The 13,868-nt window shown below is 33.7% G+C and overlaps 2 protein-coding genes across 4 annotated transcripts; both read right to left on the bottom strand.

The window, feature by feature from the left end:
• Window positions 1-5,993: 5,993 nt before the first annotated feature.
• LOC106445744 (uncharacterized protein At4g14342) lies at window positions 5,994-7,370 on the bottom strand. Its single transcript, XM_013887368.3, has 4 exons — window positions 7,245-7,370; window positions 6,963-7,048; window positions 6,751-6,874; window positions 5,994-6,241 (listed from the first exon to the last, which is right to left on the bottom strand). The coding sequence occupies exons 1-4, from the start codon at window positions 7,248-7,250 to the stop codon at window positions 6,194-6,196; spliced, it is 264 nt and encodes an 87-aa protein (XP_013742822.1). The 5' UTR covers window positions 7,251-7,370; the 3' UTR covers window positions 5,994-6,193.
• Window positions 7,371-8,721: 1,351 nt separating this feature from the next.
• Window positions 8,722-13,031, bottom strand: LOC106445743 (serine/threonine-protein kinase tricornered). 3 transcript variants are annotated; one of them, XM_013887365.3, is made up of 14 exons: window positions 12,778-13,031; window positions 12,066-12,406; window positions 11,790-11,964; window positions 11,389-11,472; window positions 11,066-11,307; window positions 10,756-10,975; window positions 10,595-10,674; window positions 10,440-10,524; window positions 10,211-10,342; window positions 10,003-10,116; window positions 9,830-9,877; window positions 9,421-9,505; window positions 9,275-9,331; window positions 8,722-9,174 (listed from the first exon to the last, which is right to left on the bottom strand). In XM_013887365.3, the coding sequence occupies exons 2-14, from the start codon at window positions 12,284-12,286 to the stop codon at window positions 9,062-9,064; spliced, it is 1,656 nt and encodes a 551-aa protein (XP_013742819.2). In that variant the 5' UTR covers window positions 12,287-12,406; window positions 12,778-13,031; the 3' UTR covers window positions 8,722-9,061. The 3 variants fall into 3 exon arrangements, with proteins under 3 accessions (XP_013742819.2, XP_013742821.2, XP_013742820.2); XM_013887367.3 differs by having other exon boundaries at window positions 12,656-13,000; XM_013887366.3 differs by having other exon boundaries at window positions 12,739-13,000.
• Window positions 13,032-13,868: the final 837 nt, after the last annotated feature.

Raw genomic sequence — 13,868 nt, 5'->3', positions numbered from 1 at the left:
CTGTTCGGATATCCATACCCGATTGATTATACCTGATACTCGAACCAATTATCCGAAGTACCCAAATATATATATAGCTAACCCTAAACCTACATCTTCCATTCTCATTCATCTTTTCGTCTTCTCCTTCTTTAATATGATGAAACAATTGCAGATGAGTTCTCGTCATCTCAAACTCATTTTATGATAGATTATAAAATTTCACTACCAATGAAATATAACTCAAATTCAACATCTTTTTACATGGATCTATGGCTGTCTTTCTGGATATCCTATCCACCAACGCCGAATAAGTGATCCCCTCCATTGATGATGTGGTAAACGATATAGCATAAAATTGACCATCACTTGAAATTTATTCATAATCATTTCTGATCTTTAAATAGTTTCTTTCCTAGTCAAAGTGTATCTTTGTGGTAGAACAACCCATCGTCTTCCGTAAAAATTACAATGATAAAATCAAAGTTATCACAAGTTATAACAGTTTTATCAATAAAGTTATACCAAGTTTTACATTTTTATAAGTTATACAAAAATTTTACATTTTTACCAACAAAGTTATACCAGTTATATGGTTTATAGTTATACTTAGTTTTACAAGTAGTACGATTTTAGTTTCACAAATTTATACTAAGTTTTACTAGTTCAACCATCTTCTTCTTCCTCTTCGTCTTTATAAAAAACTGAAACAATTTCTTTTGATTCATCCAGTGTTTGACTAACTATCAATCTAATTCTTCAATGGATCCACTAAACGCAATTCCCATATGCTCAAGTATTTAATTACTAACACCTATAAAAATTGAATTCAATTCCAATTAACAAACCGGAAACCCTATATCAGTGGAAATTGGATTAAAACTTTAGATTCAATAATACAAATCATAACTTACCTAAATTTGAAGATTATACTTTTTAATCCTTGACAATGGATTCAATATACTGCTGAGTTTGAATAAAAATTGAAGAAAACCTTCAATGGAAGGTCCAGATTCGGGATTGGAGAGTCGTCGTCGTCGCGGAAGGAGAAAGGAAAAAGAAAAAGAAAGCATGTGACTGATTGAATTAAGTGGATATATTTTTGACTTTAACATTCCATTGTAGGAGTATCTAATAAATAGTTTGAACAAAAAAAAGAGATATAATAAATAAAGAGTATGTCAGATTCACTAAAAAAAAAAAATTGTGGTTAAGAGCATATCAGACTTTTATCCTTTGGATATCATAGATATGGGGTGAAACGCTCAGATGCTCTTAATGAGGAAAAAATCATTCTGTCATACTCTTACTTTTTCTGTCATACTCTTATATATTCTAATACTCTCCATATGGCTGGTTAATGTCGAAAGTGCCATTTATCTACCTGACCGATTGAATGATGACATGACCAATCAAAAATCCCCATTATTCCATTTCCAAATTCGGAGTAATCGAATCTGTTATTTTTTCTTTCTCATCTCACCCGCATGTTTCTTCGGGTTCTTCGGGTGTTCTCTTCTTCCTCGCTATCATTGCATTGAGCTAACTCGGTTTCATCGCTTGGATGCTGAATCATCGAGCTATTGATTCTGGTTTTACAGGGTATGTATCTTAAATCGTCGTTAAAGCCAATGTTTAGAATCCACCATATACGATCGATTTACAGAGATTCCGATTTAGAAGATTCGTAGTTGTAATTAGACTGGATTAATCGAGGATTGGAAAGTATGAATGGTATGTCTATTAGAGAATTGGATAATCAACAACTGTATAATCATAAGAAAAGATAGAACGTCGGGAATCAAAGCTGATAACTCCGAGATAACTATTGAGACGAATTGAAGAGGGGGAAACAGCTAGAACTGAGAAAAGTTGGGAAACGTTTGGCAAAATTGGTTACTGACAAAACTGTATAACAAGGTATAACTTAATATAACTTAAATGCTATAACTGTATAACCAGGTGTAACTTAATGGTTTGGGTTAAATTTTTTTTTTTTGTATTGCAGATGTGTCTTTCTTCTACAAACATACATTTTGATTATGATGGACATTATTCTAAGTCTGGAGATGATTATGAATGGATTCCAACCGATGCTCGTTTGTATGCTATATCCTTTTGGACATCATCATTAAATGAGATCATGTATTCGTTGTTGAAAGAGAGGATATGCAGGAAGATGAGAATATATCCATTTACGAAGAGGCTAAATTTGGGTTATATTTCATTGGTAGTGGAACCTAAGAGGCAATCATATATTTTGGATGATGAAGATGTGTTTGTTTATCTAACATCGGTGGATAAGGAACAAAGAAGAAGTATTTTGCATGTAGAGGACATCCAAGAATTAGAAATAGTTCAAATAACCGAGCAACTATCAAGAGTTGAGAAATAAAGCTCATGTAGTAGGAATTATGGTAAGCGTGAGAGTGGATATGGAGAAGAAGAGAATGTGGGCACTGGTTTGGAACAGAAGGAACACAATGAACATCCCCTCAAAAAACACAAGAGGAGTAGGTTGTAAGCCTTTCACTTTCAGTTTGAATGTTTTATTGTATGGGAACGTAGAAAGGTGAGATTTGTATTTTGTGTTTGTGCAACTAAGTGAAACTTTTTTCTTTACTAGTATAAGTACGATAGGTAAACTGTAATAGGATTGTAAATAAGTCACGAAAGTACTAAGATGGTATATTTATGAGTTATTTTGTGTTAATTAGGATTTAATCAGAATAATAAAAAGTTCCATCTCGTTGCTTATTAGTAATCATGTAGTCGGAATTACATTGTCTTCTTATAGTTTCTTCGTTAATATTCACCTTGTCTCATTTGAAAACTTACTAGGGCATTAAATCGATTTTATGTTTACATGATCATATAAAAATGAATCTAGGATACATAACATAATTGGTATAACCATAAAATCATGCATTCAAGTAGAGTAAAACAAAGATAAAAGGAAAAAATTATAAAGTACAACTTTGATATTTTTTCTAAAACTGCAAAATTGTTGAAACTTCAATCACGAAAATACTAGGCTAAAAAGTTTCCGCCCACCAGCTTTTCAAATTTCAAATTTCACTCTCCCCCCCCCCTTCCCAATTGGCTTAAGTATTAAAACCCTTATTTTTGGGTTTTCTCCATTCTCTATCTTCCATTTTCTCTCTCTCCCCCATCTCTCTCTCTCTCTCTCTCTCTCTCTCTCTCTCTCTCTCTCTCTCTCTCTCTCTCTCTCTCTCTCTCTCTCTCTCTCTCTCTCTCTCTCTCTCTCTCTCAACCTCGAAAATAAATAATGTCGAACCCAATAACGCCCGCTTCATCTTCCACTTCCACGACTGAGGGTATTACTGGTGGTCAAAGACGAGTAAGAACTCCGGGAATACCTAGTAGGTGTTGGTGCAGGGAGAGCATCATCGAGCTCATCTCCAAATCCGGTCCAAATCCATATCGCCAGTATTATCGTTGTCTCTTTGCGTATAAAAGGAGGGTAAGTTCGTTTAGCTTTAGTTATCGAAGGCTTGTTCTCTTAAGCCTTGTTCTCTTAAGCTGTAAGTTTAAATTTTTTGAACAAAATATTGTAGCTCGAGAACGACGATCACGTCTTTAAATGGGTTGATGAATCTTTCACCGATGAGATTCAACAGTTGGACAACCAAGTTTGAATCCTAGAAGAAGAAGTTCAATTGCTCAAAGCAACAATAAGGATGAAGGTCCCAAAATAATGCCTAAGGTAATGATATCAGGAGGTTGTGTGATTATCATTAGTGTCGTTTTAGTTCTAGGAATTTTGATGTACAAGTAATTCCTAAAGCCAGTGACAAAGTTAAACTTTCTGTTTTTTCTAAGTTTTTTCGTAAGTTTCTCCTAAGTTATGCGAAGTTGGACTACTATGAAGTTTGGTCAATTGAAAAAGTTTCCATAATGTTTACGATGTTGGACAATTGAGAAAGTGAAACTAACACAAAATTTGACATGCTTATACGAACACGAACTTCATGTTAACTTCAAGTTATTCTTAGTTTTACGCAGTTGGATAATTACAAAAGTTAAGAAAACCAGTTTTAAGACACATTAGCACAAACCCAACATGAAATAAGAGCATTCAACATCACAAACCAAGTTTCAGCACACACTAACAAGTTTCAGAAACATTTATACATAAGATAAAACCTTACAAATGCTCTATAGTCGTTATAATTTTGCTTAGTTTCATGATTTCATACAATCTAAATCAGTTATTTCACTCACATATACAAAGTTATTTATCAATTAAAGTTATACAAAGTTTCAAATCCAAGGCATGCGACTGTTGCAGTGAGAAGTCGTGTCTTCTGAACTCGTGTCTTCTCGAGGCGTCTACTTTTTGAAGCTGGGTCAGAGGATCATTATTACCTTCTCCAAATAAATAAAACGAATATCTTTCCATTTACTTGATAAAACTAATATCTCTCCATTTACTTGAGAAAACGAAATCTCTCCATGGGGAACTTCAGCTTGGCTTCTCTCCCTCCTTCCATGCTTCACAAGATTCTCTCCAAGGTAGCAATAACCAGTCTCAGAGACTTTGGTAGTGCAAGAGTTGCTTTCCCCAGATTTAACGCAATTGGCAGAGAAGATCACTTTTACATATCTGCCGATCGATCTCATTTTCTTGAATGACTGGAAAAATGAGGTCAATGCTATTAGAACATTCAGGCTTAGATGCTACCAACAAGGTAATCCAGAGGTCATCTACTTACGAGGTATATATGAATACTTCATCCTCCATTTACTTGATGAAGGAAGGGAAAAAAATCATCTTGCTGGTGAGAGAGGATGCATGTTGGCCAAATATGTAGATGGTATGATGAACTTAGCTTTTAGCGTTGATCATAGAGGATTGGTTCACAACTATCCTGCTTTTACTCGTGAATATGTTGATCAAATGTATCACGAGTTGGGCACTCTCTGGCCAATGAGATTACGATAAACCTGAGATGTTTATGTCTCTATTGGAAAGAATAGATCGCAACGTCTCATATGATTGCTGGTGCTCCGCAATAATAGAACCAGTGTTTGTAGTCTCCATAGATGGATCAAGAACACGATGGAAATGCGATCGTTGTTTCTGGCAATGTGCAGCTTCAGACTTCTGCAATGAAATTCATTTGACTGCTTGTGACTGGCCAATTGAAGATTAGTTGTGTGTTTATGAGTTATGACATGTAATTTTTGTCTATTTTTACTAAATTTATGTAAAATACATTTCATAATGTAATGTCTCTACTCTTTCTCTATAAAATTATCTCTATTTATTTTAATTTCTATAATATATCAGTAAAAACATTGTATCCCAAGTAGAACATATTGCCAATATAAAAGATACAATCAAAATTAGTTAAACTTTTACTAAGTTGTACCGTTACTAAAAGTGCGACTTTGTTGAAGTTTTATTAAGTTGCACTGTAAATCAAATGTTTATAGTTACACCAATGCTTACTAATTTTTCGGAAGTTATGGAAAATAGATCTGAATTTTATGGATCGGGTCTGAATGATCCGCGAAATGCCCTTGTTTGGATTGTAATTATGCAGGTCTCTTTTGGTTTCGTGGTCTTTTACCTATTTTTTTTAGATTTAAATAATTTTATTTAAATAATTTTCGGATATGAGTACTGGTATTTTTATTTTTTTTCGGACAGGGGAACACTGGAGCAATTGATTAATAGATATGACCAGACGATTTAAGCATGGTTCCTTTTATCAATACTTCTAGTTTTCACGAAAAGATTCGATTTGTTTTATGCAACTCTCTTTTGGCAATATAAAATTGGGAGTCCTGAAGTTAACTATATCATTGATGACATACGGTACATAAGTTGAGTTCGTCCTACATAAGACATCGAATTTCACAGCCCAAGCTCTGAAAGGTCGATTATGCAATATATTCCCATAAATGTGTGATGTCTACTTTGAAATCCACACAGGTGTTTTGTATGGTTCGATAAATGTTGGGGGCCAAACACAGATAGACAGACATAAGAAACACATTCACTTTTCTTTCATCCTGTAAACCGGTGGCGAACCATTTATTTCGGAGGGTGAATGAGACTTTATCATCTATGCAAAAAAGACAAGCAACGTGACTGTTATTATAACAGAACACCAAATTTGACAGTTTTATCACTCTCTGAATACAAACTAAACATTTCCATCATAAGCGAGAACATCAAATCCTCCTAATCGTCTTCTCTCTCTGGAGGAAGGCCGCACGGTAACAGCATTTTCTGCAAATCACAGAAGACATCCCTGAATTATTCCAATGAATATTTTATGTATTTAAATGAAGAAACATGGTTTTTATAAGAAACAAGCATATGCTAAGAGTCTGTTATATCATTATTTGTTCATCATTTCTCCTTATTAAGCTAACAACCTCTTTAGGATTTCCAAAATAAAAACATATATAAAAATATATACTAGTTCACTATCACATAACCAAATGCTTGTGAGGCATCTCGTCTTCCATTAGTTTCGAGTGAGACCATATAACATAATGATTTCTGATCAAAATACCACGACGACAACACAAGTACGACATCCATAAGTCTTGAAATAAAAGAAAAGGAAAGAGAAAAACCAAATGATATTGATAAACAACTGATACATTCCGAATCAAAATGGCCACGGAGTCATAAATCCAAATATTGAATCACTAAGAGAAGGAAAACAGGGAAATGAGCAAAATAAAACACAAAACTTTTAGGGATATGATTCCTAGTAACAAGGAGCAAACCTGCATGAAGTTGTAGCGTTCGCGTCCAATGGACTCGTTCTCAGCGATAGCAAAGTAAGCAAGCATTGGGTAGTGGCCAATGTATGAAGCATAGCTATCACGCTGAATGTTCACAGCCCACTCACTGCCCACATTTTCAAAAACATTTTAAATTCTACAGAACCCAGAAAAAAAATCTTTAAAAAACAAAAGTGAAGATTAAAGAAACTCACAATCTGCTCAAATCAGCATGACCAGTGCCAACATATTTAGCTTGAAGATGTTCAAGCTGAGAATTGATGTTAAACCTATCACTTGCCTGCACCCACAAAAAAAAACATTCTTTTAACATATTAAACAAGATCTGGAATTCAAAGAAAGTTTGGGTATATCCATAGAATAACGAGAGCCTTAAGCTATGTTTAAGAAACTAATAGTAGATGAAGCTAATGATAAGGAGATGAGAGGCTTAAAGAGTGATGCGAAAGTTAGGGTTTCCGATCCAGAAATCGAACCTGCATCGTTTCAGAGTTGGTAATAGCCGACGAAGAAAAGAAGAGCCTCTTCCCTCGAAGTCTCCAGCAAATCCCTGTTAAACGATGTCGTTTTAAAACTGAAAGGAGAATGTAAATAATTAAAAACTTAATGGATTTGGTTATTTTATTATTTAGCCTTGTTTATTAGTTAGCAGAATTTTGTATCTTAATATTATTGGCCCATTGATTTTAATTTTTTTTTTCATCAAACATCTTGTGTTATTACACATTAGTCCTAATTATTAATTGTAATCCAATCTCTTTTTCATTAAATTATATTCATTAGTCCTAATTATTAATTTCAGTCTCTTTTATCATTTGATTTTTAAGAGATTTGCAAGTATATATATACATATTTTTTAAATAATAATTAGAAAACTTTCTCTAAAATATAATTTTTAATAATAAAGAGACAATTAAAATATTACAAAAACAGTTTTTTAAATGGAAACATCCAGTATATTAAAAATGTTAAAGAAATTTTAAACACTATTAAATCTTTACACCACATAAATCAGATTATTTCTATAAATATAAATGATAGAAAATAGGCATAGACATTTCAACCTAGAATCGAAAATAGAACCGAAACGAAGTTTACAAACAATCATACTTTCTATATTCTAGAACCTAAAAATAAAAACCAATCTCGAACCAAACTGAGAACTGAATAAGTTTCTGAATAGCTAAAATACAGTTTATATACCTAAAAATATAAATTATAAATAGTTTTAAATTTATTAAATATTTTTGAAATAACTACTTATAAACTGAAATATCCAAAAATATAAAATACAAAATAGTTCTTATCTGAAATATTTAAATTTATTCAAATTATACGAAAGAACTAAATTACCCAAATAGTTTTATGTAAAATGTTTTTATTTATCCTAATTATCCGACATTTAACACAAAAGACTAAAAATCTATTTTTTCTCGAATGATACCAAATTAATTGAAATAGCGAAACAAATTTATAAATATCAAATGGTTCCTACAGTTGTTACCGAAACCAAAAACTAAATTAACCGAACTAAAATTAAACCATTATAAATAACAGAAAGATTTATATATTCTAAAATCAGAAAACCAAAAATCCGAAAAAAACAAACCATAATTGGAACCCAAGTCTAATAGAAACGACTAGTTTCTACTAGTTTTCCAAAAAAATCGAAGTTAATCCTGTAATTTTGAAATGCTGAAATGCGCTTTGTTTTGTTTTATAGATCATTTACAATAATTTGATTAAAAATATTCATTTTCCATTTTTTCTCAATGAAAAAAGGTTTGAACAAGTCTTATGGAAGTAAAAATAAAAAGGTTTAAAGTTTAAACAAGTCTTAAAAGTGAAGAGAGAACAGACTTAGGTCATAATATTAGTGGGTTTTGATTTCATCTTGAGGTGTTATGTAGTACAATCAAGTTTTGATCAACCAAATAAAGTGAATGAAGAAAATACTTAAACAAAACCAATTCTCTCCATCTCCTTGTGAAAAACAGTAACAAACAAACCAATTCCGAAAAGAATATTTACTTATCTTTTTCTTTCTTGGTTGACATAAATCAAACAACCCTATGTTGAAACAATTAAACATAATAATCCATCTTTTAACTCCTTGAGGGAGAGCCTTCGCTTCCAAAGGAGACTGTACGTTTGTTGAAACCCCATCATCATTTGCTGCTACTCTCTTTTGGAGGAAAACAACAATAACAAAGGCTTTCAACGAAAATCAAACATACGCATAAGTTATATAAGAAGAGTCTCTGATTCAGGCTGTGCAAAGATGTCAGTCAAATCACCCGGATGAGCTGCACTTACTACCTTCTTTCTCCGGTTCTTCCATCTGCGTCGGTAATAGATTCAAGAAGCTTCCTTGGTTTGTTGTTGCGCCACCAGATGATTCATCCTCTATTCATATTTTTCCAACAATGTCGTTAGAGAAAATCAACATGGATTGTATAATATTGCCACTTGCTTCCAACACATGATAAAAGGGAAAAGCATTTACCAAAGAGGGATTTAATCGAAGGCCGCTTTGGCTTATTGCTCTTCTTCTTAATCTCAGCTGCACATCAATGCAGCAAGACAAGCAATGTTAAATCACAAGGCAGTCTAGTATGTTGTTTCTTCTTCAAACACAGAAACGTTAAATACCTATCCCTGGTAATTGGTCATCGTTTACGATTTCAACGTTCTTGTAAGTATAACCCACAAAGTTAATGTCCTTGGACGAGAGCATCTGGAGAAGATACAATAAACACAACCTCATGTTAAGAAAGCCCAACACAACAAAAAGATATACATTATTTAAAATTCCACAGAGTTCCTTTGGTTCATGAATCACGACACATTCTACTGACAGGTTCTTATTCATCTCATGTTGGTATCAAAAGATATCACATGTCACATGCACAACTGACAGATTAACAAAACATCGTTCGATAGCATTCCAGCAGCTCTTTCAAATCGACACAAGTATTTTTTTTAATTATTATGAGCTTTCTGTTGCATACTAATCTACTAGAAAACTTGATAATGTACATAAGTCATGCCTATGTCATACCTTTCTCCATGGACCTGACTTTGACGACTTTGGAACTTGCTTGTCAGTCTGTTCCAGAAAGAATTAAAGAAGAGTACACATTACTTCCATTATAAGGAGCATATATATCATCTGTGGCACCAATTCTTCAGTATACCAATATACATCATGAGCTGATAGTATGAGTATGTTACCTCTTCAAATTTCTCAAAGTTTTGGGTGTCCAACTCATCATTGACTTGAGGAATAAAGGCAGCCTTCATCTGATACAACTTTCCCCATTCCGTACCTCTGAACCAAGGGTGACCCTATATAAGAAAACAGTGCAAAGCGTTCGTTTTTCAAGTTTCTTATTAAGATAAGGGAACTTCGAATCTCAGAGCTAAACAATGCACACAACACCTTAATTTCATCAGCTCCTTTAGTTCCAAGTCTTTGTTCAACATTGCATAAAAGCCTACAAATAAGATCCTTGGCTTCTGGTGATAGTCTAACCTCTTCTGGGAATTTCAAGTAATTTCTCCAATTTACAATCTGCGTACACAAATGAATAGAGAACATGTACGTTTCCCACATTAGAATCACTAAAGAAATGTAAGACTTGAGATGGCAAAAGCAATGGATTAGTTACCTTCCTACAAGTTGTCATTGGATCATCTGAATAAAATGGTGGAAACCCCACAAGCATTTCATACATAATGGCGCCTAGGGACCACCTATAAGGATAATCTCAAGATTAATCATCTGCACTAAATAGAATAAATCACAATAGTTGGTTGCACCTACCAATCACATTCCATTCCATATCCTTTTTTAAGCAGAACTTCTGGGGCAATATAGTCAGGAGTTCCAACAGTGGAATACGCCTGAAACCAATACCCTTAGCCTAATAAGTTATTCTAATATTTAAATATCAAAGGAGAGAACGAAACATAACTAAGACTTACAAGCATCCTTCTATTGCGCTGCCAGTTTAGAAGCTGCTCCTGTTGGGTGCGTCTTGTCGCCACAGGACGGCCATCACTTTGTAAAGCCCCACTAACGTTTCGTGCAACTGTGAAATCTTTCTCCTGGAGATTACTACAATCTAATGGTTTGCATAATCCAAAATCTGACAGTTTCATGTGGCCCTCTCTGTCAAGTAGCAAATTATCAGGCTTGATATCTCTGTATCACATTGAAACCCCAAAAAAAAATGATGTTAAAAACGTAATAACATGAGAGATACAGTTAAGCCATATGTCCTGCTTAGCTGACCTGTGGATGTAGTTGTGCTTATGAATGGACTCAATAGCCAGGACAGTTTCTCCAATATAAAACCTGGCCTCATCTTCAGTAAGAGTGTCTTTCCTCATAAGTAACGTCATCATATCCCCACCAGGTAGATACTCCATTATGAGGTAAAGATACTCCTCGTCTTGGAAAGAACAATACAGTTTGACAATGCAGTTACTGTCAACTTCTGCAAGTAAATTTCTCTCTGCTTTTACATGCTCCACCTGAAAAGTCAAGATTTCACATACACACGAACCAACAAAACAAACGTCAACAGGAAACGGGTTGGAAGAATCTAAAAGTACCTGGCCTCTGCGAAGCATCTCGGATTTCTTAAGCTTCTTCATTGCATAGACATTGCCTGTTCCCTTCTCCCTACAGATCCTAACCTGCAATAAGAGATTAAACAAAAAAAAAAACATAAAGATTTCAAAATTCACATGCTAGACTCAACATCTGAAACATGAAAACATTTTCCCTGCCACTTTGGTAAGTAGCCATTTTACTAATTGTATGATCCCTACCTAAATCTAAAATTATATGTTCTTAGTTGGTGTAAACGCTACAAGCCGCTAGGTAACTAAAATGATACAGCAAATAGGTTATATCTTTCAGAAGGCATTTCCAAGGTGTTCCATTAAACGTTAGTCATGTTCAGGAAGATGCAACACAGAGTACTCAAGATGATGTCAATAGATGCTGCTACCTCTCCGAATGCACCCTTCCCAATCATTGTCAATGGCTCGAAATCATCAGCTCCCATCTTATGCCTCTGACGGCGCATGTACTCAGTTTCCTTCAACTCCAAATCCTTTATCAAGTTGTTTTGCTCTTCCTCAGACACTTCTGCAGCAGCTAACTTTTTCTCCAGCAATTTGCGTCTGCAAAACAATATATAAACAAATAAATAAATAAAGGTTAAGGCACGATTTTAAAAGCATTACACAGTAAAATATATATATGTAAGGAAACAAACCCATACCGCTCCTTTCTTTCCTGCAGACTCTGCATTTGCATTTTGTAATGGTTTTCAATATATAGTTTGGCAGCAGCAGCCTTCTCCTTGGTTACATTTGAAAGCGCTTCTTCGCCTCCAGGTGTTCTCGGTCCTTCTTTTGCATTACTCGTTGCTTCCTTCTTTTTTGAAGACTTCCCCTTGTCTTTAGATTTTAACTTACTCAGCCAAGCTTTGGCAGTCTCCATTCCTCTCCTCCTTTCTTTAGATTTCTCCTCTCAACCAGGTATCTAGAGTCAAATGCTTAAGGCACAAGTGAGCAGAGAATGAGTTCCACTCCAAGTATACATCTAGTGACTGCTTCACACCTACAACAAGATGACACAAACATAAGCATGCTAGTAAGAAAGGTTCTATTAACTAACACAAACGAACTCAAAGTTGAAAACTTTACATACTCAAATCAAAAACATATTTGAATCTAAATTGCAAATTTCTCCATGATTATTACAAAGTAGAACAGAACCTAATAGATCTGAAACATCAAATGTGCATTACGAATTGGGGGAAAACCAAAATCAAACCGGAAACCCTAAACTTGGGTCAGAGAACCAAACCTCAAATCATACAATTCTAAAAAAAACAGAAGCTCGATCTCAAGGAAGCAGGAACAGAGGATTAGACACAGATGTAATGAAACCTCAAGAACAAAAGATGGAGACAACAGAGAGACAGAGACCCGCAGTTTGTGGTGAAAGAAAGAAAGGAGCTTGCTTGATTCCTGGGGATTCGATTCTTCAGTTCTTTGTTTCTTCGATTCTTGAGGATCCAATTCTGAAATTTGAAACAAGTAAAAGGAGAAAGAAAAAAGTTGGAAGCTTTTTTATTGTTTATCGCTTTCGATGTTGTGTGAATTGCACTAACTGTTCTTCCCCTCCGTCTCTCTCTCAGTTGTTTTCTTGTTTTCTCTCTCTCTTCTTTTTTTCTTTATTAGCAAAATATCTCGTCGGGGAAAAAAATTAATTTCTTTTTAGTTACTAAAGTTGATTACCGTAAATTAAGGGTCTAATTAGTTTTCCTTAAAACAAGAATAATAGTCAGGAAAAACTGGAAACTAGTAGTAGTAATTGATTTTGGAGATTTTAATACCAAAATTTGAATATGTTATTGGTAAAGTGAATATATTATTGTTAAGATTGAGCGGCTTTATTATACCGCGTGGACCCCTCCACGGGAAGTATGTTTGATGGCAATGTCAAAAGCTAAGAATAAATGTCAAAGTTATTGAAATTGTTTTGTTTATAAATAGGAAAAATATAGCTGAGAGTGGGACAAGAAGTAAAAGCTGACTTATATATACACGAATACTCCATCTGTATTATTTTAAGAGGGGTTTAAGACTTTTGCACAAATATTAAAAAAAAAAAAACTTTTATGTAATTGGCTTTGGTTACATAAAATAACATTAAATAAAAGCAATTTTTATAAAAATTGTTATGAAATTACCTAATATTTAGCTACCTAATAAATTTAGAAGATATGCAATCATTCATTCATTTAAAAATCAAAATCAAAAATTCAATTTTGCAATCCATAAAAAACTATAAAATAGATTAAATGATCAGATTAATTTATTGGTTTATTAAAAATTAAATTAATCAAAATTGTTTAAAATTTTCAGAATAATAAAACTAACTCAGTTATGTTTAATTAATTAGCATCTTCTAATTTGATTAGTACAATAATGCATGTATTTAATTTTTAAACGTTTACAAAAATTAATAACAAATACCCGTGCGGAGGCACGGGTCAAGATCTAGTTGTTTTATT

This window comes from Brassica napus, chromosome A4 (genome assembly GCF_020379485.1).
Source record: "Brassica napus cultivar Da-Ae chromosome A4, Da-Ae, whole genome shotgun sequence".
Lineage (NCBI taxonomy): Eukaryota > Viridiplantae > Streptophyta > Magnoliopsida > Brassicales > Brassicaceae > Brassica > Brassica napus.
This window is presented reverse-complemented; position numbering and strand designations above follow the sequence as displayed.